This window comes from Mangifera indica, chromosome 1, assembly GCF_011075055.1.
Source record: "Mangifera indica cultivar Alphonso chromosome 1, CATAS_Mindica_2.1, whole genome shotgun sequence".
Taxonomy (NCBI): domain Eukaryota; kingdom Viridiplantae; phylum Streptophyta; class Magnoliopsida; order Sapindales; family Anacardiaceae; genus Mangifera; species Mangifera indica.
The window spans coordinates 28,637,399-28,664,039 of NC_058137.1; the positions used below are offsets into that span (position 1 = coordinate 28,637,399).

The 26,641-nt window shown below is 32.8% G+C and overlaps 4 protein-coding genes across 4 annotated transcripts; all 4 read right to left on the reverse strand.

Annotated features, from left to right (window-relative positions):
- Positions 1–584: 584 nt before the first annotated feature.
- Positions 585–8,040, reverse strand: LOC123198439. Its single transcript, XM_044613164.1, has 4 exons — positions 6,839–8,040; positions 5,589–6,200; positions 2,507–3,415; positions 585–1,313 (listed from the first exon to the last, which is right to left on the reverse strand). Exons 1-4 carry the CDS (start codon positions 7,730–7,732, stop codon positions 699–701), a joined length of 3,030 nt encoding a protein of 1,009 aa, XP_044469099.1. The 5' UTR covers positions 7,733–8,040; the 3' UTR covers positions 585–698.
- Positions 8,041–9,618: 1,578 nt separating this feature from the next.
- Positions 9,619–13,140, reverse strand: LOC123219464 (cytochrome P450 71D11-like). The gene is made up of 2 exons (XM_044641446.1): positions 12,027–13,140; positions 9,619–10,410 (listed from the first exon to the last, which is right to left on the reverse strand). The coding sequence occupies exons 1-2, from the start codon at positions 12,933–12,935 to the stop codon at positions 9,787–9,789; spliced, it is 1,533 nt and encodes a 510-aa protein (XP_044497381.1). The 5' UTR covers positions 12,936–13,140; the 3' UTR covers positions 9,619–9,786.
- Positions 13,141–16,418: 3,278 nt separating this feature from the next.
- LOC123219471 (cytochrome P450 71D9-like) lies at positions 16,419–19,086 on the reverse strand. The gene is made up of 2 exons (XM_044641459.1): positions 18,044–19,086; positions 16,419–17,295 (listed from the first exon to the last, which is right to left on the reverse strand). Exons 1-2 carry the CDS (start codon positions 19,031–19,033, stop codon positions 16,672–16,674), a joined length of 1,614 nt encoding a protein of 537 aa, XP_044497394.1. The 5' UTR covers positions 19,034–19,086; the 3' UTR covers positions 16,419–16,671.
- Positions 19,087–23,565: 4,479 nt separating this feature from the next.
- Positions 23,566–24,988, reverse strand: LOC123219482 (serine acetyltransferase 1, chloroplastic-like). Its single transcript, XM_044641470.1, has one exon. The coding sequence runs from the start codon at positions 24,787–24,789 to the stop codon at positions 23,797–23,799; it is 993 nt and encodes a 330-aa protein (XP_044497405.1). The 5' UTR covers positions 24,790–24,988; the 3' UTR covers positions 23,566–23,796.
- Between the last annotated feature and the right edge of the window lie 1,653 nt (positions 24,989–26,641).

Here is a 26,641-nt window from a genome sequence, read left to right on the forward strand (position 1 = left end):
ACCTTTTATACTAAAAAAAAAAAAAGGGTTAATTTTTCACCAATGCTTTAAATTTGTTAACAAAATCTTACCTTCACCCCCCAAAAATTAATTATCATTAGTATAAACATAAATAAAGGTGTTAATATGGAATAATTATTATTTGAAATAAATAAGTTTTAAAAATTTTACAGGTGATAATAAAAAATTTTAGAGGTTTTTTAAACTCAAGATGTTATCAAAATTTTTAAAATTTTAATATATTCTCTGACAATTTCAAAAATAACAAATTTATTTTAAAAAATTAAATAAAATATAATAAATTAAAGGTATAAATGTTATATTTTAACTTATTATGGCTATAATTATATTTTTATTTGCTCAGTAGAAAATTTTTATAAAATAATATTTATATTTTTACAATATTATTCACGATACAATCTGATACAAATGTTATTATTATAAGAAAAAATTTTAAATTTTTAAAGATTTATTAATATTATATTTAAGTTAAGTTATAAGAATACAAAACTTCTCAAACCAAACAACAACAAACTCGGGTTTTACTTGATCATACGTATCCCTAGCTAGGAGTGCAGCAAAAATTGAAATGTAGGAATATGACATGGTTAGAAATCCAGAAACACCATATGTACATATAGCGGTCTTCTTAGGTGACTTATGACATTTTTCATGTTCTTATATATGCAAAATTATTATCAAGAACAACGATAAGGAATTGGAATCAACATCAAGTCTTTTTTCATGGCTACCGTCACACCGAAGGCCTCAGTCATGTCCAGATCTTCAGGCTTCATCTCATTTGGGAGCTTCCAATCAAAATGATACAGCAGTTGCGCCAGAGGCAACTCAATATTTGGCAGTGCAAACGTTATGCCTGGACATATTCTCCTTCCAGCACCAAATGGGATGTATTCAAAATTCGCCCCTCTGAAATCAATCGACTTGTTCAGAAATCTCTCAGGATAAAACGTTTCAGGGTCACTCCAGTATCTGGGATCTCTTCCAATTGCCCATGCATTAACAAGGACTCTGGTTTTCAATGGTATCTCGTATCCGTTGATTTTACAGCTCTCTCTGGTTTCTCTTGGAAGTAGAAGAGGTGCAGAAGGGTGCAGCCTCAGGGTTTCTTTTATTACTAATTTCAAGTAGTTGAGTTGATGGATTCCAGCTTCATCGACGTTTCCTTTTCTGTCAAAAACTCGTCTTACCTCAGCTTGCGCCTCTTTCAATATTCTTGGGTTTCTTAGCATTTCTGCCATTGCCCATTCTACTGCTGTGGATGATGTTTCACCACCAGCACCAAATATATCCTGAAAGCAATTAATAATCATTAATTTAGATAGAATAATCTATGAAGTACTTATTCATACACACGTCTTGAACATGTATACAAATCAATGATGCATACTTCATGAAGTAAGAGTAAAAATATAGGGTATAAACACTGATATATTATCATGTAATTACGTAATGACGCATAAACATCAACTCATGTTTTTACCCATTTTTAATACATATATATATATATATATATATATATATATATATATATATATATATATATATATATATATATATATACATATACATATATATATATATATATAGTGTTACCCGCGTCACAATTGAGTTAAGTATTATTTAGCTAAAACTTGGCTAAATTGTATTTAAGCAACATTTGACAAACTGGAAAATTGCAAACTCAAGTTTGAGATAACAATGACTAACTTAATCTTGAATCAAAAAATTATAACCAAATTTTATAATTTACATATTTATCTATTATTTTATATATTTAACAGCAAAAAGTAAGATTTTAAAAGTTTAAGTAAAAGATTTTAAACTTTTAAAAGACGTTAGTTTTGAGAATATTTTATTATCAAAATTAGAAAATTACCTTGAAGATATATTATTTAAGAAATTATATGGTATCAATTATTACTATATTTGATAAAATTTGATAAAAATAGATAAATATAAATAATTATTGTATTTTGTTTGAGATAATAAAATAATACTACTATATTATTTTATTTATATATCTTTGAATATAATTATTCTAATATAAATTTTATATTATTTGTTATATTGATTGAAAATAAAATTATTTTTACTGTAAAAAAATTAATAAACAATAATATAACTATAACGAAATCAAAATTACATTGATAATTTTTTAATATTTAAGGTAAAAGTAGTAATTAAATTACCTCTTATATTAACTGTCATATTATCATTGATAATAACGTATTACTGAAACTTTTTTTACCTTTAAACTAAATAAAATAACATAAATAATAAAAAATAGATTATCAAAATAATTTTTGTTACCCGTAACCAAACAGCCCTTAGAGGTTGATTGATACCATACCCAAATCTAGGTTCACCGACTTAAACAATAGCAAGGTTAAGCTCTGCTCAACAATAATTGATCACATGAGCGATTCAAATCATCTGTGCTTTAATATTGTTGTCGCTGCTTTGATATAGAACATAAACTTACCAATATAACTGCTTTGATATTGCTGTCACTCAAGGCAAGTTCACCATCACGCTGGATTCTCAGAAGAACATCAACCAAATCTTCCTTTTCTTCTCCTTGGCCACTTCTCGTTGTCTCTTTATGCTCATTCAGGATTTCTTCAAGTATTCTATCAATCTTCCGATGCAGCTTTTCAAGCTTCATTCTCATTCCACTCATCACCTCAAGTGCTTTAACCGAAGGGAACAAATCAGCCATGGAGAAACCTGCAGCTGCCTTAACGGCTTCCACTATGCATGATTTGAAACCCTCTTCGTCCTTGCATTTGCTTCCAAAAGCTGCCCTGCTAATTATGCTGTATGTCAATCTGAAAATCTTATCACTGAGATTGATCACTGATCCTTCACCAGAATGTACGGCTCTGATGAGATTTGAGACCTGCTCTTCCCTGATTGAGCGAAATGATTGGACCCGCTTCGCACTTAACAGCTCCAAGGTTGCTATTTTTCGCAGCTGTCTCCAGTAATTTCCATAGGGTGAAAGAGCAATATCAGTGTAGCCATAGCTTGAGAGTTTGGTGGAAACCAGAAAGGGTCTGTCTGCAAAGTTGATGTCATGGGTCTTCATAACTTGTTGGGCGATCTCCGGAGAAGAAACAACGATGGTGGAAACTTCACCTAGCTGGAGGTGCATCAGCGGTCCATGCTTCATGGACAGGTCTCTGAGGCGGCGATGCGGTGGTGAGCCACCCAGCTGGTGTAAGTTTCCGATTAGAGGTAATTTCCAGGGCCCTGGAGGCATCTTTGAGCTTGAATTCCAGGCTCTTGGTTTCTTTATTGTTTTGACAGCCATGAACAAGAAAAGGATGAAAAAACATATCGGGGTGAAAGATGAAAATAGAAGCTCCATGATAATTGATGAGGAAGACAAACAACAGTATTATCGACAGCACACTGTTACAAAATAAAGAAATGGTCAAATATACGATGGATTTTCCACCACATACTCATGCTTCATGTGATGGCTAATTTTCCTACCCGACAAAGACATGAGCCAATCGGGCAGGCAATATTAACTTTGGGTGGCCTGTATGTATTAAATGGCCTTGAAAAATTGTTTTATGTCATGGACTGGAGGCGGTAAAACTAGAATAAATATCCCCTTCGAGAGCGCTCTGCATTAATTTGTCGCCAACCTTTCATCTTTCTTTCATTTTTCTTTCGATTCTCCTTTTAGTTATATAAATTTTTAACTCACATATATTTTAATATTAATTATTTTTTAATTATATTATTATTTTATTTATATATTATAAATATAAATATCTCAACTATAATAATACCTTATTTATAAAATATAAATTATAAATCTTCTAATTTCTTTATTCTTCTTTTTAATTTTTTATTTGTAATTATATCATATTTATAATTTGGAGTTTATAAAATTATAAATAAAATCGTTAATATTATTTATAACCTAAAGTTTACAAAATTATAAATTTGGACTTAAAATCATGAATATCATTTATAACTTAAAGTTTACAAAATTATAAATCTGGACAAAAAATCTTAAATATTATTTGAATATATATTTATATTATAATAATTGAATCTGGTTTATAGCCTGACATTTTCAAAATTATGAAAATAAAAAAAAAATAATATATATATATATATATATATATATATATATATATATATATATATATATATATATATACACATATCTAAAGTCTCCAATTTCATCAAAGTATTTATTCTATAATCACTATATCACATTTGCAATTTGAAGTTCCGTAGCTACTCGCAATCCTAGCTCAATTCTTTGCTCACACATTCCTCCCAATCGGGAAGTTGTCTTTCATCTTCAATCCAAACTGACCCTGATTCCAAAATCAACAGGATCAGTCACAAACCAATGGAATCTCCATGACTTGATGGGTATATAATTACTATAAAACGCAATAATGCTTTACCAAATGTTTGATAAAATGATTGTTATACATCTATAAATAAACCCAGTTGGGTCTTACTCTAACAAGAACAATTCGCTTTTATATGGAAAGAAAAACTAACCTTCCAAAGCCGTAAAGAGAGAGTTTCACATCAGATCTTGTTGCTGAAGCGGAGGATTAAACCCAGCTTGGCAAAATTAAGAAAGTATGCGACAGTATGCTCTATGATTTTGTTCACAGGTGGTTGGATCCACTGAAAGCTGACCCAGAACAGCAACGAAAATGTGGAAACGGGGTGCGAGAGACTTGATGTCCTTTTACAGGGCAGGGCGTAGGACTAGGTATTTAGATTTGTGATAGACGATATTTTTGTTGCCTTCATGCAATTCTTTAATTTTCTAAGGGCCACATTGACAAGTTTGCATCCACGGTCTGATGAAAAGAGATTCCCACCTTTTATATTAAAAAAAAAGGGTTAATTTTTCACCTATGCTACAAATTTATTAACAAAATCTTACCTTCATCCCCTAAAAATTAATTATCATTAGTATAAATATAAATAGAGGTGTAAATATTGTATAATTATATATTTGAAATAAATTGATTTTAAAAATTTTAGAGGTGATAATAAAAAATTTTAAGGGTTTTTTAAACTCGAAATGTTATCAAAATTTTTAAAATTTTAATATATTATTCGATTGTTTGAAAAAATAACAAATTTATTTTAAAAAATTAAACAAAATATAATAAATTAGGGATATAAATGTTATATTTTCACTAATTATGACTATAATTATATTTCTATTTGCTTGTAAAAAAAATTTATGAAATAATATTTATATTTTTGCAATATTGTTCACAATGCAATCCAATAGAAATGTTATTATTGTAGGGAAAATTTTTAAATTTTTGCATATTTATTAACATTGTACTTGAGTTAAGTCATAAGAATACAAAACTTTTCAGACCAAACAACAACAAACTCAAGTTCTACTTGATCATTTGTATCCCTTGCTAGGAGTGCAGCAAAAATTGAAATGTAGGAACATGACTTGGTTAGAAATCCAGAAACACCATATGTAAATATAGCGGTCTCCTTTGGTGACTTCTGCCATTTTTCATGTTCTTATATATGCAAAATTATTATCAGGAACAACGATAAGGAATTGGAATCAACATCAAGTCTTTTTTCATGGCTACCGTCACACCGAAGGCCTCAGTCATGTCCAGATCTTCAGGCTTCATCTCATTTGGGAGCTTCCAATCAAAATGATACAGCAGTTGCGCCAGAGGCAACTCAATATTTGGTAGTGCAAACATTATGCCTGGACATATTCTCCTTCCAGCGCCAAATGGGATGTATTCAAAATCCGACCCTCTGAAATCAATCGACTTGTTCAGAAATCTCTCAGGATAAAACGTTTCAGGGTCACTCCAGTATCTGGGATCTCTTCCAATTGCCCATGCATTAACAAGGACTCTGGTTTTCAATGGTATCTCGTATCCGTTGATCTTACAGCTCTCTCTGGTTTCTCTTGGAAGTAGAAGAGGTGCAGAAGGGTGCAGCCTCAGGGTTTCTTTTATTACTAATTTCAAGTAGTTGAGTTGATGGATTCCAGCTTCATCGACGTTTCCTTTTCTGTCAAAAACTCGTCTTACCTCAGCTTGTGCCTCTTTCAGTATTCTTGGGTTTCTTAGCATTTCTGCCATTGCCCATTTTACTGCTGTGGATGATGTTTCACTACCAGCACTAAATATATCCTGGAAGCAATTAATAATCATAAATTTAGATAGAATAATCTATGAAGCACTTATTCATACGCACGTCTTGAACATGTATACAAATCAATGATGCATACTTCATGCAGTAAGAGTAAAAATATGGAGTATAAACACTGACATATTATCAAGTAATTTAGTAATTTTAAATTAAAAATAAAATAATACTTAATCACAAAATAACACATAAACATCTACTTATGTTCCTACCCATTTTTAGTGCATATATTTTGAGTTAAATATTGTTTAGCTAAAACTCAGCTGAATTGTATTTAGGCAATATTTCACAAGCTGGAGAGTTGCAAGCTCAAGTTTGAGATAACAATAACAAACTTAAGCTAAAATCCAAAAATTATGGATAAATCCTATAATTTATATATTTATCTATTGTTTTAAGTATTTAACGGCAAAAATAAGAATTTAAAAGTTTAAATAAAAGATTTTAAACTTGTAAGGGTTTATTAACATCATATCCAAATCTAAGTTCACTGAATCAAACAATAACAAGGTTGAGCTCTGCTCAACAATAATTGACCCGAGTTGTAAACAACAGATGAGCGACTCAAATAGTTTGTGCTTTAATATTGTTGTCACTGCTTTGATATATAACATAAACTTACCCATATAACTGCTTTGATATTGCTGTCACTCAAGGGAAATTCAAGTTCACCATCACGCTGGATTCTTAGAAGAACATCAACCAAATCTTCCTTTTCTTCTCCTTGGCCACTTTTCGTTCTCTCTTTATGCTCATTCAGGATTTCTTCAAGCATTCTATCAGTCTTTCGATGCAGCTTTTCAAGCTTCACTCTCATTCCACTTATCACCTCAAGTGCTTTAACCGAAGGGAACAAATCAGCCATGAAGAAACCTGCGGCTGCCTCTACGACTTCCACTACGCATGATTTGAATACCTCTTCGTCCTTGCATTTGCTTCCAAAAGCTGCCCTGCCAATTATGCGGTATGTCAATCTGAAAAGCTTATCACTGAGATTGATCACTGATCCTTCAGCAGAACGTACGGCTCTGATGAGATTTGAGACCTCCTCTTCCCTGATTGAGCGAAATGATTGGACCCGCTTCGCACTTAACAGCTCCAAAGTTGCTATTTTTCGCAGCTGTCTCCAGTAATTTCCATAAGGTGAAAGAGCAATATCAGTGTAGCCATAAGTTAAGAGCTTGGTGGAAACCTGAAAGGGTCTGTCCGCAAAGTTGATGTCATGGGTCTTCATAACTTGTTGGGCGATCTCCGGAGAAGAAACAACAATGGTGGAAACTTCACCTAGCTGGAGGTGCATCAACGGTCCATGCTTCATGGACAGGTCTCTGAGGCGGCGATGCGGTGGTGAGCCACCCAGCTGGTGTAAGTTTCCGATTAGAGGTAGTTTCCAGGGCCCTGGAGGCATCTTTGAGCTTGAATTCCAGGCTCTTGGTTTCTTTATTGTTTTGACAGCCATGAACAAGAAAAGGATGAAAAAACATATCGGGGTGAAAGAGGAAAATAGAAGCTCCATGATAATTGATGAGGAAGACAAGCAACACTACTATCGACAGAACACTGATCAAGGGGTTAAAGATCCATTTGCCTCTTTTTTTTTTATAGGAAGAATATTACAAAATAAAGAAATACTAATTTTGCTCTCTTTGTTCTGCAGCTGGCTCTGTTATTGTTTAATCTCTTCGTCACTATCATAAATCTTTAAAAAAAAAAATGTATTTCGAATTTACACTTTCTTAAATTCAAATCATTCATTTGAGAATTTGAATCATTACCATTCAACAATTATGGGCACCAAACATGATTAGGTTGACAAATGTTCGAGCTGGTGACAGAGTTTGTGGAAAACTTAGATGTTAGAACCACCTAAGATTTAGGATATTTATTTACTTGCCCTAGTGAAACTGTTGTCCTGTATAAGCAATGCTTTATTCCGTGGGATGTATTTCCTGCCAAATTGTGATAGAAACGGCTCAGTAGCAAACAAAAAGAAAGTCTGTCTATATGTTAACAAATTCCAAGAGGCCCAAAGAAAATCAGCACGCAAGTTTGACACGGGTCTGCCGACAGACAGCGGTCAACCGTGGAAACGTCACGTAATAAAATATTTAGATAAATATACAATAGATAATGTTGAAAGTTATTTATTAAAAAAAATAAATAAATTATCATTATCGATATTAAAAATATTAATCTTTTTACCTGCGACAGCACCATTATCACACTACCACCATTACAACCCTTCGACCACCTATATTATCAATATGATTTTTCATTTTTGTAAACATAGACAATGATTAATTTATTATATTATTTTTTATATAAAAGAAACTTTTAAGTTGGAAGTTGGAGGGATGTTAATTAAAATAACATTTTTTTCTCACATATATATATATATATATATATATATATATATATATATATATATAATACTCTTAGGTTTTATATTCATTTGACTAAATATAAATTTTCTCAGTTAAGATATAAAATTCACTTACTTATCTAATTAAAACTGAAATATAAAGTAAAAATATAAAATTTTTCAACGACTTTGACAATGAAAAGATCAGTCGGGTAGTTAGTCAATCAGTTGAACACCCAATTAACCAATTTATTTTTAAAAATTAGTTGAACAAGTGCTTGGCAGATTGGCCATGCTCGGCCGACCAACTCATCCAACAAATTCTAAATCACAAAATCTTCTTTTTTAAAAAACAAAATTAAATTAAAATGTAATTATATTTGTATAATTTAAAAAAAAATTGTTATATATATAAAAGACCGAAAAAAGGTATTTTAATTAATATTCTAAAGTTTGAGGTTCCTTTTATAATTTTATGTCAATAAAAACACTCTTAAAAAGAGGTAAAAAAATAATTTATTTAGATTTCAAGATAATATTATTTTGTATAATTGAACAAAATACACTACATCAGTATATATCATCATGATTAAAATAATTTTAATTATATGGAATATATAATAGATAAGTTGTAAATAATAAATATATTGCTTTAATAATCTCTATGAAATATGTTGAGGCATTCCCAAAATAGCAAGGCAACATAAATAACTATTTTAAATGTTATTAATTTCTTTTAATTCCGCTAATTAGGTGACATTATGAGATTAAGGCCACAATCAAATTGAATCAAGTATTGTTGTATTCAAAATTGACAATCTCTAACTTAATGAGTTCTAGAGTCACATGCTCAAAATAAGAATTGTTAATTTGAGCTTAACCCTAGAAAGGCCATCAAATAAAGTCAGGTTTAAGTTTTTCACAAGCTCAATGAATTTGGCCAGGATTGCATAAAATGAGTAAAATGAATTATAGGTCAATTCATTTTTCTCAAGCTTAGTGGGCTCATCAAATCCAATAACAATCAACTCAAACTTGACTCCAGAGTAAATATTTGAGCTATTCGAGCTCAAGTCAATAATCACCAAGCTGCACCCCGAGAAGCACAAGAGTTCCCCGTAATATTGTCTAATACATATAGACTTATTTATTCAATATTCATCATTAAAATCCCATTTAAAGAGAACAGCTAATTGTTCCTTTCGGGCTTATGCAGCAGTAGAAGGATGATAAGGAGTAGCAATAAGCTGCAGATCATCTTTTCTTCTCACTGTAATACCAAAGACCTCGGTCATGTCCAAATCTTCAATCTTCATTCCACGGGGAAGCTTCCAATCAAAATGGTACAGCAACATTGCCAGTGCAATCTCAACATTCATCAGTCCAAATGACATTCCAGGGCATATTCTTCTGCCAGATCCAAATGGGACAAATTCAAAATTAGTACCCTTATAGTCGACAGGCCGATCCAGAAACCTCTCTGGATTGAATATCTCAGGCTCATTCCAGTACTCAGGATCTCTCCCGATTGCCCATGCGTTCACAATTATTCTTGTTTTCATGGGTAATTCGAATCCATTGATGACACATTTTTCTCTGCTTTCTCTTGGAACTAACAATGGAGCAGGAGGGTGTAGTCTCAAGATCTCTTTTATGACTAGCTTCAGGAACTTCATTTCATCGATGCTTGTTTCATCGACCTTGCTTTTAGAGTTGAAAACTTGCCTCACTTCAGCCTGTGCCTTCTCTAGCAGTCTTGGATTTTTCATCAGTTCGCTCATCGTCCAATCTATAGTTGTTGCAGCTGTCTCGCCACCAGCACCAAAAATGTCCTGAACAGTGGATTTGTGTACATATCTTTGTTAAAGCAGTAGATTAAGGAATGTAAGGACCAAGTATTAAACGAAGTAAATAAAAAAACAAGCATGCAAGTGAAGATTTAAAATAGTGATTGGAACTGATTTTAGTTCAGCCATTGTTGAGTAATTGGGAACTAAGTTGGACGTGGTGAGAAAAAGCTTCACTGTTTAAACTGACTTTTGAGGTGGGAAGGCTCAATAGATCAAGGTCCATTAAGTGATAACAAAACTTAGGATTTAAGAACAATTCCAGCTAAAATCTATCAAGATATCAGTGGGTGTGATTCTAACTTTAATTTTGGTAAAATTCAATCCTCAGTTGACTCAGATGAGGAAAGGTTTTCATCTTCTTTATTGGTACAATCCCATCCCCGGTTGGTTTGAGGGAGGTTTTCGTCTCTTTTTTACTCTTTGGTTGATTTTATTTAGAGGAGGTTGTTAGGTTTTTTTTTAAGTGGTGCTAGACCGGTAGTGAATAAATTATTGGCCAAATGACTATTTCCCACCCAAGGATTGATACAAACCTAGTTTTTCACTTATTAACTATAAAAAATCTAAATATCTATCTATCTGTTAGATTTTACTATTATTGTCACGGATAAAATTATTATTTAGAAATTTTGTTTAAACTCATATTTTGAATAACCCTCAAGTTTTAAAATTTTTATCTAACCTCATATTTTTCAAGTATAAAAACTAACTTTTTTCTTCTAAATTTAGGGTTGCAAAACTCTCATTTTTTTCAATAAACAGTCACCACCTCAGAGTTTGAAAAAAATCTAAGTTTAACCACTATTCAACTTCGATTTCCAAAACTCCATCTCCAACAATCAACTGCCATCACCAACAATCAACTTTTTCTCTCTCGTCTTCCTGATTAACTAGTCTTTCCTCTCTGGTCGTCTTCATCTCAGACGAAGACAAAACAAAGACTCATCACCGAAGTCTTCATCAAACGAAGACCGGTCCGCTTCATTTGAAATGAAGACAGTTGGAGAGGAAAGACCAGTCAACCAAGAAGACAGGAGGGAGAGAGCAGACGACTAGTGAAGGTGGTTGGTCATCTAATATGAAGATCTAGAAATCGAAGTTGAATAGGGGTTAAACTAAGATTTTTTAAAACTCTGGAGGTAGTTGTTTAATGCAAAAAATGAGAGTTTTGCAATTATAGATTTGGGAGAGAAAAGTCAATTTTTAAACCTGAAAAATATTAGGTTAGGGGGTAGAAATAAAAATTTTAAAACTTAAAGGTCATTCAAAATATAAGATTAAATAAAATTTTTACATAATGATTTCAACTCTCATAATAATTGTGAAATTTAACTCTTATAATAATTATGAAATTTAATATATAGATAAATATTTAGATTTTTGATAATTAACGTATGAAAAATTAAATTTGTTTTAAACCTTAATGGGAAATCCTCATTTGGCCTAAATTATAAGTGGAGAATCGTTGAGTATCCTACGTCAGTTAAAAATTAAGCTGGATATGGGTACACAAGTGCAAGTAAAAACTCAAACTTGTTTTTGGACAAGCGAGACCAAATAGGACCTTGAACTCGGCAAAACATAGTAAAAGTACTTACCAAGATAATTGCTTTGATATTGTCAGTGGTCAAGGGAAATTCAAGTTCACCCTGCCCTTGAACTCTCAAAAGGGCATCAACCAGATCCTCAGCTTCTTCTTCATGCTTGCCCATGTTTATACTTTCCTTGTTCTTCTTGTGTTCATTGATAATTCTTTCCATTATTCTATCAGTTTTTCGATGCAACTTCTCTATTTGACGTCTGATTCCTGTGACCGATTGGAGAAACTCAATGGAAGGATACAAATCTGCGACAGTAAGCCCGGCTGCAATTTTCGTAACTTCATCTATAATTGATATGAACAATTCTTGATCTTCGAATTTGTTGCCAAAGGCCGCCCTGGAAGCGATGCCATATATCAAAGAATGAACTTTCTCTGTAAGGTTAATTGTTGATCCCGCTTTTGAAGCAACCCAGCTGACAAGATTCGCCACTTCTTCCTCTCTGATGGATCGGAAAGACATGACTCTCTTCGTGCTGAAAAGCTCCAAAGTACAAATTCTCCTGACTTGTCTCCAATAATCCCCGTATGGTGTAAAGACAGCACCAGTGCAACCATGAGACATGATTTCTGATACAAGAGTCCGAGGCCTTGATGCAAAGACAAGGTCATGAGTTTTCATTATTTCTTTGGCGAATTCAGGCGAAGAAACAACGACAGTTGAAACTTCCCCGAGCTGAAGATGCATAAGGGGTCCATATTTCTTGGCCAAGTCTCTGAGTATGTGATGTTGTGGAGAGCCTACCAGCAGCTGGTGCAAGTTTCCGATGAGAGGTAATTTCCATGGCCCTGGAGGGAGATGAAAAGTTGTATCACTGGTTTTGGTTCTCTTCAGAATCTTCATCACCATGTAGAGAAAGAGAAGGAAAGTCAAGAGGATTGAGAAGAAACGCAACGGGAGCTCCATGGGAAGACAATGCGGTACTAGTGAGGATTGGCCTGTGAGAATTCTTGACAATTTTATGCTATTTTTGAGTCAAGAAATAGGTGGAAGCATCAAGCATCTATTGTTATGTCTTGTACACAAGTGACTACAGTCATCGTCCACCTAATATCATTTTATTAATGAAATATGAAATTAAATATTGGATTACGGATGATAATATCTAGTGACCAGCTCAATAATTACTCTAGGTGTATCAAGAATTTGATTTTGTATGCGTTCAGCAAATTTGGAACTTACACTCTTTCGCTTGATGTTGTTTAGAAACCCAAGATAACATTATTGTCAAACGCTTGCATCACCTGTGCTTTGATTTTCATCAAACGGCGGCACGCCATCTAGAAAACAGAGAAGAGAAATCAAAGTAAAATTTTCTGTTACTTATTTTCTTCCTGCTTTTGACATGAGAATAGCTGGATAATATTTTTTAATATCTATTATTATAAAAAAAAAATAATGATCATTGCAAAATAGTTTCTTTTATATGACTGTTTGTGTTGTGGAGTGGAGCATAATCAAACTTGAATAAGAGTTTATTTGAATTCGATTAGAATTCAAAAAATCTAATTCAGGCTAATGGCTAATGGTTGAAAAAATTGTCGAAAACATTAAAAAAAATCAGAGTTGGAATTTGGCCGAGCTGTAAGTGCATAAGAGGACCATGTTTCTTTGCCAGATCCCTTGTCTTGTGTTAAGGCTCACAGTTAATGAAGTGGTGCATGCTTCCGATAATCAGCAGCTTCCATGGCCCCGGTGGTAATCTTGATTTCTTGGTTGCAGAATTCTTTAATGCAACGAAGGTGAAGAAGAAAATGGCAAGTGGGATCAGAAAATGGGGGTTTTGGAGCTCCATTAGAGCTGGAAGTGATAATCGATGTGCAGAATGGGAATGTCTCAACTTATATATCCTCTATTTATAGACTTTATCTGGGTATTACATTTATTTTCATTTAAATTTGTCTACTCAACATACCAACATTCAAGTTTTCCAGAATTAAACTTTCTTTATATATACTATTAAATATATTAAACTAATCATCTGCCTTTTCAAAAAAAAAAAAATTAATTGTGTTTATTTGATATATTTAATAGAAAATGGTAAAAATTTAGTTTTTTTAATAGAAAAATATGAGAACTAACCTATATCAATTTGATGTTCATATGATAATCGGATCGGTCAAATTTGACTGTTGAATTGCAATTTTAATACGATTAATCTAGTTAACCTATATCAATTTGATATAAAATGGGTTTTAGTCATGAGCCAAACAATATGTTGATCCATCCAATGAAGAGCCATCATCTCCGCGTCGATCTTTTTTCCAAGTCGACATCTCCATTGTCCCATTACCACCGTTACAACTTTTTTACCAACTATTTTACCAATATGACTTGTTGATACCGTAAACACTGACAATGATTAATTTATTATTTTGGTCTATGTGCAAAAGAAACGTTTAAGTTGAAAGTATGAGATTTCTCTATAATTTTGAGTCAATAAAAAAACTCATGAATAAATGTAAAAAATAATTTATTTAGATTTCAATAAAATATTATTTTGATTAAAAAAATATAAGTGAACACAATAAACTACATTAATATGCATCATCATTATTAAAATAAGAGTAATATTATATATTTATATTTTAAGTATATAATTAAATATTATTTTATATTTAATTCAAAATTATTCAATTATGTAATGATAACATATACAAATATATATACATATGTATTTAAATACATAAATATATATATATATATATATATATATATATATATATATATATATATATATATATATATATATCATGATTAAAATAAGAGCAATACTATATATACGTAAATAGGTATGTATAGTATTGCTCTTATTTTGGGTACACAATAAAAGCTATATTATATGTTAAAATAATTCTAAGCATATAAAATACATAATGGATAAGTTGTAAGAAATATATAATACATATTTATACGTTAGACCTATTTTTATGAGATAGAATACAAGTTTAGTACTAAAAAATTCAATCTCTTCAATAAAAACAATAAAGTTTGGTTATCCAAAAATTATTTAGGTCAACCAAAAATTATCTCAATCATTATTTACCAAACAAACCAAAAAAAAATCATGTCATTAATTTTTAATATTGTTAGAGCGTATACTTCTTTTTTTCTTTTTCTCATGACAAATAATAAATATATTGCTTTAATAGTCTTCGTGTGAAACATGTTGAGGCGTTCCAAAACTAGCGAGGCAACACAAACAACTATTGTAAATACTTTTAATTTCTTTTAATTTTGCTAATTAGGTGATATTGTGAGATTAAGGCTACAATCAAGTTGAACCAAGTATTGTTGTATTCAAAATTGACAAGCTCTAACTTAATGAGTTCAAGAGTTATAGACTCAAAATGAGAGTTGTTAATTTGAGCTCCACTCTAGAAAGGTCAACAAGCAGAACCAAATTTATGTTTGGCTCAAGCTTAATGAATGTGGCTAGGATTTCATAAAAGGCCAAATAATTATTTATCACCCAAGATTTGATACAAACTTAATTTTTTACTTGTTAACTATTAAAAATTTAAACTCTTATCTATTATTATCAAAGATAAAATTGTCATTTAAAAATTTTATTTAAACTCATATTTTTTATTAACTCTAAGTTTTCAAATTTTTATTTGAACCCCTAAACTCATATTTTTTAAGTTTAAAAACTCATTTTTTCCCTTCAAGTCTAAGATTGCAAACTTTAACTCGAAGGGAGCCGCCCCCCCTCCCCCCTTTCCCAAAACGTTTTAGAAAGTTATAGTTGAACCTAACTTCCTTTCTCTCTCTCCGATGATGATTCGTTTGATGATTGAATTTCTTCCTCCTCTCTTCCCTCTCCCTCCCGGTCACCCTCCCTTTGCTATCCTACCATCTTTGTCGAAGACAAAGATGAAATCGTCTTTGTTTTGAGACAAAAACAACTAGTCTTCTTCTGACGAAGACTCAAAAATTAATCGTCTTCGTCTAAGATGAAAACGATGAGTCTTTGTCTCAAACGAAGACCCTTTGTCTTCATCTTTGACAAAGACAATCGGATAGTAAAGGAAGGGTGACTAGGGGGAGAGGGAAGGGAGGAGGAAAAGATTCAACTGTCGTCTTCAACAATTCATTGCCAAAGAGAAAGAGAAAGGAAGTTGGGTTCAATTGTAACTTTCTAAAACGTTGGGGAGGCGGCTTATATAAGAAAAAAGTTTGCAATCCTAGATTTAGGGGGAAAATGTGAGATTTTAAACTTGAAAAAATCTAAAAATAAAAATTTAAAAACTTAGGGATAATAAAAAATATAAATTTAAATAAAAGTTTTAAATGATAAATTTACCATTGATAATACCAATAAAATTTAATTAATGGATGAGAATTTAAACTTTTGATAATTAGCAGGTAAAAAGTTAAATTTACATCTTGGGTGGGAAATAATCATTTGGTCTTCATAAAATGAGTAAAATGAATTATAGCTCATCGAGTTAAACAACAGTCGACTCAAACGAGTATTTGAGCTACTGAAGCTCCAACTCAAGTCAACAGTAACCCAGCTGCACTGCAAGAAGCACAAGTCTTCCCTATAATATTGTCTAATACATATAGACATATTTATTCAATATTCATCATCAAAATCCCATGTAAATAAAAATGCAAATTGTAATTCCTTTCGGGCTTATGCAGCAGTAGAAGGATGGTAAGGAATGGCAATAAGCTGCAGATCATCTTTTCTTCTTACTGTTATACCAAAGACCTCGGTCATGTCCAGATCTTCAGTCTTCATTCCACTGGGAAGCTTCCAATCAAAATGGTACAGCAACATCGCCAGTGCAAGCTCAACATTCATCAGTCCAAACGACATTCCAGGGCATATTCTTCTGCCAGACCCAAATGGGACAAACTCAAAGTTAGCCCCCTTATAGTCGACAGGCCGATCGAGAAACCTCTCTGGATTGAAAATCTCAGGTTCATTCCAGTATGCAGGATCTCTCCCAATAGCCCATGCGTTCACAATTATTCTTGTTTTCATGGGTATTTCGAATCCATTGGTGACACATCTTTCTCTGCTTTCTCTGGGAACTAACAAAGGAGCAGGAGGATGTAGTCTCAAAGTCTCCTTTATGACTAGCTTCAGGAACTTCATTTCATCGATGCTTGTTTCGTCGACCTTGCTTTTACTGTTAAAAACTTGCCTCACTTCAGCCTGTGCCTTCTCTAGCAGTCTTGGATTTTTCATCAGTTCGCTCATCGTCCAATCTATAGTTGTTGCAGCTGTCTCGCCACCAGCGCCAAAAATGTCCTGAACAGTCGATTTGTGTACATTTCTTTGTTAAACCAGTAGATTAAGGACGATATTTTCATTTTCACACGGGATTATTTAAGGATCAAGTATTAAACGAAATAAAATAATAATAATAAACATGCAAGTGAAGATTTTAAATAGTGAGTAGAACTTATTTGAGTTCAGTAATTGTTATCTTACACAGGTTGGAAACTAAGTTGGACATGAATATAAAAGTGCTAAGGAAAACTTCATGACTTCACCCCTAACGCTAGCTTTTGGGGTGAAGAGACTCAATAGCACTTTTTAAAGCCCAGTAAGTGATATTAAAGTCCAAGGTATAAGAACAATTTCATCCAAAATTTATAGAGGTATCGGTCTGTGTAATTCCAGGCAAAGTCCTATCCTCGGTTGACTTAAACGTGGAAATGTTTTCATCTTCTTTAATGGTAAAATCTCATCACCGGTTGGCTGCCCACATATGAGGGGGTTTCTGACTCTTTTACCCGGTTGGGCCCAAAAGAGGTTTTGTCTCTTCTACTTTCCAGTTGACTTGATTGAGAGGAGGTTGTTGGGTATATTATGAATGATATCAGTCTAATAACCAATGAATAATCAGGAGAGTATTGTTAAGTATCCTACTTTATTTGGGAAGTAAGCTAGACATGGGTATATATGTGTGACGAAAAAACTAGAGTTAGTTTTGGATTCGAGAAACCCAACAGCAATTTGCAGAGAACTTGGCAAAACATGTAAAAGTACTAACCAAGATGATTGCTTTGATATTGTCAGTAGTCAAGGGAAATTCAAGTTCACCCTGCTCTTGAACCCTCAAAAGAACATCAACCAGATCCTCAGCTTCTTCTTCATGCTTGCCCATGTTTAAACTTTCCTTGTTCTTCTTGTGTTCATTGATAATTCTTTCCATCATTCTATCAGTTTCACGATGCAACTTCTCTATATGACGTCTGATTCCTGTGACCGATTGGAGAAACTCAATGGAAGGATACAAATCTGCGACAGTAAGCCCTGCTGCAACTTTCGTAAGTTCATCTACAATTGATATGAACAATTCTTGATCTTCGAATTTGTTGCCAAAGGCCGCCCTGGAAGTGATGCTATATATCAAAGAATGAACTTTCTCTGTAAGGTTAATTGTTGATCCCGCTTTTGAATCAACCCAGCTGACAAGATTCGACACTTCTTCCGCTCTGATGGATCGAAAAGACAAGACCCGTTTGGTGCTAAAAAGCTCCAAAGTACAAATTTTCCTGACTTGTCTCCAATAATCCCCGTATGGTGTAAAGACAGCACCAGTGGAACCATGCGACATGATTTCTGACAGAAAGGTTCGAGGCCTTGATGCAAAGACAACGTCGTGAGTTTTCATTATTTCTTTGGCGAATTCAGGCGAAGAAACAACGACAGTGGAAATTTCCCCGAGCTGAAGATGCATCAATGGTCCGTATTTCTTGGCCAAGGCTCTTAGTCTGTGATGTGGAAGAGAGCCTCCCAGCAGCTGGTGCAAGTTTCCGATGAGAGGTAATTTCCACGGCCCTGGAGGTAGATGAAAAGGTGTGTTACTGGTTTTGGTTCTCTTCAGTATCTTCTTCACCATGTAGAGAAAGAGAAGGGAAGTGATTAGGATTGAGAAGAAACGCAATAGGAGCTCCATGGGAAGACTATACAGCACAAATGGGGATTGGACTAAGATGACCATTTTTCCAGTCAAGAAATAGATGGAAGCATGAAGCATCTACTAGGATCAAGAATTCTAGTCTGTTATCCTAGAGGTAAGCAAAATTAGTGGCCACAAAATTTTCAGAAAAAAAAAAAATTGAATTTGAATTATATCCATCTCATTATCAGTAAAACTCTATCTTACTTTGGTATAATCATTTATTTAAGTTTAACTTATATAAAAAATAGTTTGGGTTAAATTTGACTTTAAGTTTATTAAATCAAATTTTAAAATAATTTAAATTGGATTTGAATAAAAAAATATAATTTGATTTAACTTAATTTAAATTTAATTCAAATTTATAATTCAAATTTATTATTCATATATATAATTTATTAATAATAAAAAATAAATTTAAACCAGACTGGATGGAATTCTTTTTAACCTAAAATTTGGTTCCGCTTCAGACACTAATTCTAGGGACTAGGAACCATTCAACCTGAGTCAAATTCACCAGCTCAATCATTACATTTGGTGGAATCAAATTCACCTCCGCGTCCGGCAAATTTGGTCTTACACCCTCTTTCGCATTGAAAGTTCAAAGAAATTCAAGACAATGTTTCTATCAAATGCTTGCGTCACGTATGTTTTCTGATTTCAAACAAAGGGCGTCACGCCATACACTATAAAACAGAAAAGAGAAATCAAATTAAAATTTTCTGTTACTTACATATATTCTTCCTGCTTTCGACATCAGAAAGACTGGATATAATTTTATAATATCTACTAGAAAGGTATATTTGAGTTTGATAAAAATTTCAGAAAATTTAATTCACATTAACGGCAAGTTATCGAAGAATTTGTGGAAAAAGGTCAAAAGAGGAGGAAAGAAATCTCCAAAATGAAGATGAAAAAGGTCATATTGGAGAAAATAAATTGAATTATGCGAACTTGACCTTGGACTCTAATAGAGTTTGTTAGGACTCCACAAAGTAGATTTGGACCTCAGCTATCCCAAATTTGGGTTTACAACACAAATCAGTAAAACTATTTGTATTCACTGAAAACATAAATTTGGGTTTACATTTTCTTTTTCTTCCTTGAATCTTACAGGGAGGTTAAGTTTTACCTGTTATCATCCGAACTTGATCATAAGGCTCTCAATATATTTAAGTTAAATGAAACTGATCGGTGGCCTGCAGTGGTGATAAAAAGAACTATTTGGCTGAGGCTGTCCTTTTTTCTTGTCTTTAGCAAATTTGATCTTGAACTTATCCAAATGCATGTAATTCTTTATTTTACGCCCTTATGGGTCATATAAACTCACGTTTGGTCTTGAACTGGTCTCAATCCATGTCATTCTTTACTTCCCTGTAAACCACGTAAACTTAAGTGCACTCGGGTTTTGCACAAGTGTTTGATTATTCATGAATCATTTAATTGGCAAGTGGATTTAACATTTGTTATTGTTTGCTCATTCATGTTTGACCACCGTACTGTTCATCTTTCTTTTGGGCTGATTTGTATCAGATGAAGTGTTTGTATAACATAATTTTTGCATCATTAGGTTCACACTTCTACCACATTACCTTGTGAAAAAGCCACCTTTTTTTGTATCCTATATAAGATAGAGAAGGCCAGGAGGAATTTTATAGAGAGATAATTCACTGATATTGAACAATAAATAATACAAGCCACAGAGATTCTGAAGCATACATAAATAATCATACAAGAATATATATATATATATATTCTAAACACATGATTTTCTAGGTTAGTATATATTTTAAATATATATTTCTCTTTTTATGTATTGATTATATTAATTTGTATTTTTTCATATATAATCGGCGATATGTATAAATTTATGTTTCATTAACATAATTGAATATATCAGAAGTACAATTTATTCGTATATTATCACCTGTTTTTATTGACCGTGCCTGCCACTCTCGAAGAACATAAACGAACGAGCATCGACGCATCTTCCTCCTGGATTCCTCTGAAAGATTGCACGGATTTGGAAGTCATAAGCTGGCTGATGCACATCTTTCGTAGTTGTTGCCAGTAGCTTCCCTAGGGCGAAAACACAAGGTCTGTGCAGCCATAAGCTACAACATCAGCAGAGAGAAGAGGTGGCCTTTGAGCAAAGTTAATATCATTGTTTTCGGCACTTCTCTGGCCGAGCTGTAAGTGCATAAGAGGACCATGTTTCTTTGCCAGGTTCCTTAGCTTGTGGTGAGGCTTACAGTTGATGAAGTGGTGCATGTTTCCGATAATTGGCAGCTTCCATGGCCCCGGAGATAATCTTGATTTCTTGATTGCAGAATTCTTTAATGCAATGATGGTGAAGAAGAAAATGGCTAGTGGGATCAGAAAATAAGGGTTTTGGAGCTCCATTAAAGCTGGAAATGATAATCGATGTACAGAATGGGAAATGTCTTGGGTCACACTAAGCTGTATGCCTGTCTCCTCTATTTATACACTTTATTAGGGGACAGGGAACTATTTGCAAATGTTCTTCCATAATAGAATAGAAAGTTGCAAATGTCTCCTCTATTTATATACATAAAGAGGTGTTTGCATGTTCACAGCTAGCTTTGATTACTTGGTTATGTTAGAACTTGGAAGACTTTAAGGAATATAGATGATATAACTTTATGAATTCATATATAATTTTTCTTGTAGATTATCGGTTATATCTAACATTAAAAAAATTCTAGCGTGTAATGCAAGCTTAATTTCATGTACAAATCTCCAGGATTCTTTACACCCTCACCACTATTTTCGGTAATGTTTAGGGGCACTGAATTTGTTTCAATGTGTTTTAGACTGAATTCAACATTGACCTGATTAAAAGGTAATTTGTGGATGGATCTGCTATTTGATTAGCCAGTTTGTCCACATTAACACCATATTAATATTATATAATTAAAATTTTAAAATAAGTTTTAGCAGTGTCAATTTAATAGTATTCTTCAATTCTTTGGAACTCTTTACACCATCACCACTCTTTGCAATAATGTCAAAAATCATGAAATATAATTCAATGTTCTTAGAGTTAAATGAGACTTTGATCTAATAGGACGGTCCAATTAATCCAATAGGTGATTTTAATAATTAAATTTTTACAAGGGGTTTTGATTATATAACATCAACATAACAATCAAACCAATATGATGCGACAATTAAATTTTAGTTCAATATTGTTTATCTAAATCAATCTAATTCAATATTAAAAACAGGTTTTGGTCAAATTTAGATTGGATTTGATATTGATTCTCAATGAAATTAGTTGATCCGTTCTGGAATTTAAAATAGTGATTTATTTTGATAACTAGTTTAGCTCACAAATTGTTTTGAAAGATTGAGATACATTGCTTGACTGACAGAAAGAATGAATTGAGTCAATTAACTCTCCTTTCTATGAAGATTAGTAAGGTGCAGCATCCAAAGAAAGTTGATGCTATGTGACAGCCAAAATATTATTGCTTTAGAATCAATGAATGGTTGAGGTGATCAAATACGGCACCCAACATTCATTTTACATCATAGCGGCTTATAACTTTACTTTTTTAGATGGTTTTCAAAAGGAGAGAAAGAAAACAGAAGTAGAAAGGAAATTTTATAAGGAATAGGGAGTTTGGAGACAATGACTATTGACTAATTACATAAGTGGAAGTAAATATAGACAAATCCTATAGACATTTAAACAAATTCATTGATTGTGTTATATCATTAAAAATAAGAGATAATTGATTTGTTGTCCAATAAAAAGAAAATATAGAGATAAAATGTTGTTGAACAAAGCATAGAGTTTAAGTTAAAATCACCTCCATAACATCAGTTAATTGTACTGATATCTTCTTAATTTCTCCTACATTACTTGCAATAAAATCAAATCTAACCTCCCTCTTTATCACACATTGGGTCATCAATTCAACACTTCTCACAACAAATCTATTTTTGGCTCTAATAGTATGTGTGGATTTTAAAAAATGTTATTAGATCTCTCTCACTTTAGAAACAAGCTCAAACGATGAGACTTTCCTTCACACTTATATACCATGGGTAATTTTCAAAAGGCGAAAACACAAGGTCTTTGCAGTCATAAGCTACAATATCTGCAGCAAGAACCTGAGGCCTCCGAGCAAGGTTAATATCATTAAATTTGAGCACCACTTTAGCAGCCTCAGGCAAAGAAGTGGTACGTCCATAACAAGACCTTATATTTTCGCAAGGTCTCTTAGCCTGCCTGTGATGAGGCTCAGGGTTAATGAAGTGGCGCCTGCTTCCTATAATTGGGAGCCTCCATGGCCCTGGTGCTGACCTTAAACTTGATTTCTTTGTTATGAAATCCTTTAATGTAATGAAGGTGATGATGAACATGGCAAATAGGATCGGAAAATTAGGGATTCGGAGATTTATGATAGTTGAAAGATGATTTGAACTCTAAATTTTTAAGCGTTCATCGAATTATACGATACATCTACCGTATTGTATCAATTTCCCATCCACCTTAACATTCCTATTGTTCTCAATCTGAATGCTATTGTATCAAAGGATACTTACCATTTTTATTCAACTCAAAGATTCCAGTGCTCTGCTTCTAAAACAGAGAGCTCCCACTCCCACATTCACTACCAAAATTTCCAGGACTGAAATTACAACAAATCATACCATAAAAGACAACAAAATTAAAACTTCCCATAAAAATCTCATTTTCTCATTGTAATTAGTAATTACTAAATAGCATAAAATCCTGAAAATCTTTCTGTTTGCCAATGGAGAACTTCAGTTCTCCTGAAATCCACAACCAAGCTACCAAAATAAGCCCTCTAAATAACATAATTAGACCATTCATGAGTATGCGAAGTTTGGTCCATGGTAAAACTTGGAATCCTATCAAGCCTGATAGGATTCTCCTTCCCACCAATCAATCTCGCCGGGTTACCAACAGCCGTAGTCCTCGCCGGAACATCCTTTAACACCACCGAGCCCGCTCCAACTTTGGCCCCATCACCAATCCTGATGTTGCCCAAAATACAAGTCCCTGCCCCAATCAAAACCCCATCACCGATTTTCGGATGCCTGTCGCCGGACGCTTTCCCTGTGCCCCCCAATGTCACATTATGCAAAATCGAAACATTGTCACCGATCACCGCCGTCTCTCCGATCACAACTCCGGTGGCATGATCGAACAAAATCCCACTTCCCATTTTGGCTCCAGGATGAATATCAACTGAGAAAATTTCGGAAACCCGGTTCTGTATCAGCAAGGCCAAGGCCTTTCTGCCTTGTGACCAAAGTTTATGCGCAATTCTATGCGCCTGACAGGCGAGAAAGCCTTTGAAATTCAACAAGCAATGCACATAACTTATGCAAGCCGGGTCTCTCTCTTTCACCGCTCTCAAATCAGCCTTCACAGCTTTAATGATCGTTTCATCATCCTCCACAAGCACGCCTGTGAAAATATCATACAAGGTACCTTCAGAGAGACTTGAGCTGCTGAGTTTGATGGAAAGCAGATTCGCCAAGGCAGTTTCCAGAGATTGATGCGACAAGATTGAAGTGAAGTAGTAGTTTGACAAGATGGGCTCCTGTTCGACGTCTGATTTCGCTTCATCCTGGATTTTAAGCCATAGATCTTGATCATCGCTGACAACACCACGTGTGTGTATGGTTTTTGTGTGGCTTTTGTTGAAGGGTACGCAAGAAACACGATCAGAGAAAGTGGGGCAACAGGTTTTCACATATTTGCATGCATGGTCGTCGTTTGTGGACATGTTTGGCTCCTGGGAAAGCCGAGAGGTGTCAATACAAGCAGCCATGGAAGAGAGGAGAGGAGAGGTCTTTGGAGAGGAAAGGGAGGAGGAAGAGTGTTATTATATAGAGAAATAGGCGAGGGTCGAATTATAACCTGAACTTTCATGGAAAATGAGATTTTCTTGGAATCAAGTATGTTTCTTAAAAAAAGATTTTTCACTGTAATATTTTGACTCTCTGGATTTTCTAGTTGGAAGATGAACTCGTCGGAAGGAAGTAGATGATATAAAGAGCAGTAAAACTAAGGAGTAACAATAGGAATTGTCACTATAGATTTTTATTAAACAAATCAAATTTGAGCCTTAACTTATTAGTCTTTAACCAATCTCAAATTAAGTTTTGCTCAAATCCGACATAAATTGAATTTAACCTTTACTCAACAATGTTTTACAAGGGGAGGTGAACAAATCTGACGTATGGTTTTAACTCTCATAATAAATTATATAATTAAAAAATATACCCAATATAGAGTAAATAATAAACTAATCATATAAAAATAATAAAATTATATATAGATAATTTTAAATATTTAATTAAGTTTCTAAATAATGAATCATAATAAATTAAATTTTAATTAAAAATAAAATAATATTTAATAATATAATAATATATTATTTAAATAATTAATTAAATACCAAATGTAATTACTCTTTTAATATAAATGGTACAACGTTTAATAATAATAAAGTAGTAATCACTTGCGCTTTATTGATAATGATACCAACCACTTGCGCATTGCATTCGCATTAATATTTAATTATGATCCTAATTAAAATATTGCATAAAACCATAAATAATTTTGACAAACCATAAATAATTGATATTGATAGATCAACATGTTATTAGTTAAATAAAATAATATTTAATTATCTATTAACATATCATTTTTTATGTAAAAATTATATATATTATTTATGTACATAATTTTATTTATTTAAAAAATTGTAAAAGACAAAATTTATAATTTTAAACAAATTTAATATTTTATTTTAAAATAAATACAATTCCAACGTTAAGCACAAATGAAATTCATTGGTGAAAATATTTTTAAAAAATCAATGATTTTGTTTTGACCACAATAACGCGGGGTAAATTAGAGGTTAAAGTTAACGGCACGTTGACGTGAGCGATGACGCGCCGCCACGAGAATGGTTGGTTGTGATTGGTTTCTCATCCTTAAACGGCTGCGATTTTTTAGTAGTGGCTGTTACTTTGACGTCACACAATTCAATGATTGTTGACCGTCTGATCTGATGTAAGCTCTTACATCTTAGAAAGCTGGAACCTAATTGAACTGTAAGAATCGCCCTATATGTTTACTTTATTCTTCCGAAAAATTAAAATAATTTTCAACCGTCCACCTAACTTTTTAAGATAATAAAAAAAATTGGAAGGAATAAAAAAAATCAAAAGTGGATACTTTGATTGAATTGAGTTAAACCTAGTAAAAATTATTTTTAGTTTAATTTGAAATCGAATTCAATATCAAATTTAGATTCAACTAAGTATATATCGTTTTTTGGGTTATAAAAGAGTATGAATTTGTTTTTCCGTTTTACCTATTTCTACCTAAAAAACTAAATATTATATATTGAATCATAATTCGATCGAGTAAAGATTGTTTGTTTTGGGTCTTGTGGATCCACTTCTCCGCCCTTACAATTTTATTTTTAGGTTTCAAACTTGATTTGTTTTATAAAAATGAGTCTAATCATTAGTTTAAATTTGATTTGTTTTATTTGAATTCGAGATCAAATATCTTGGATCTTATCTAACCTTATTTGGCAATATGTAATGTGACATTTAACGTGATAGTTAAAGCTCCCAAACGCCTCTTTAAATCATGCTAATCCCTGA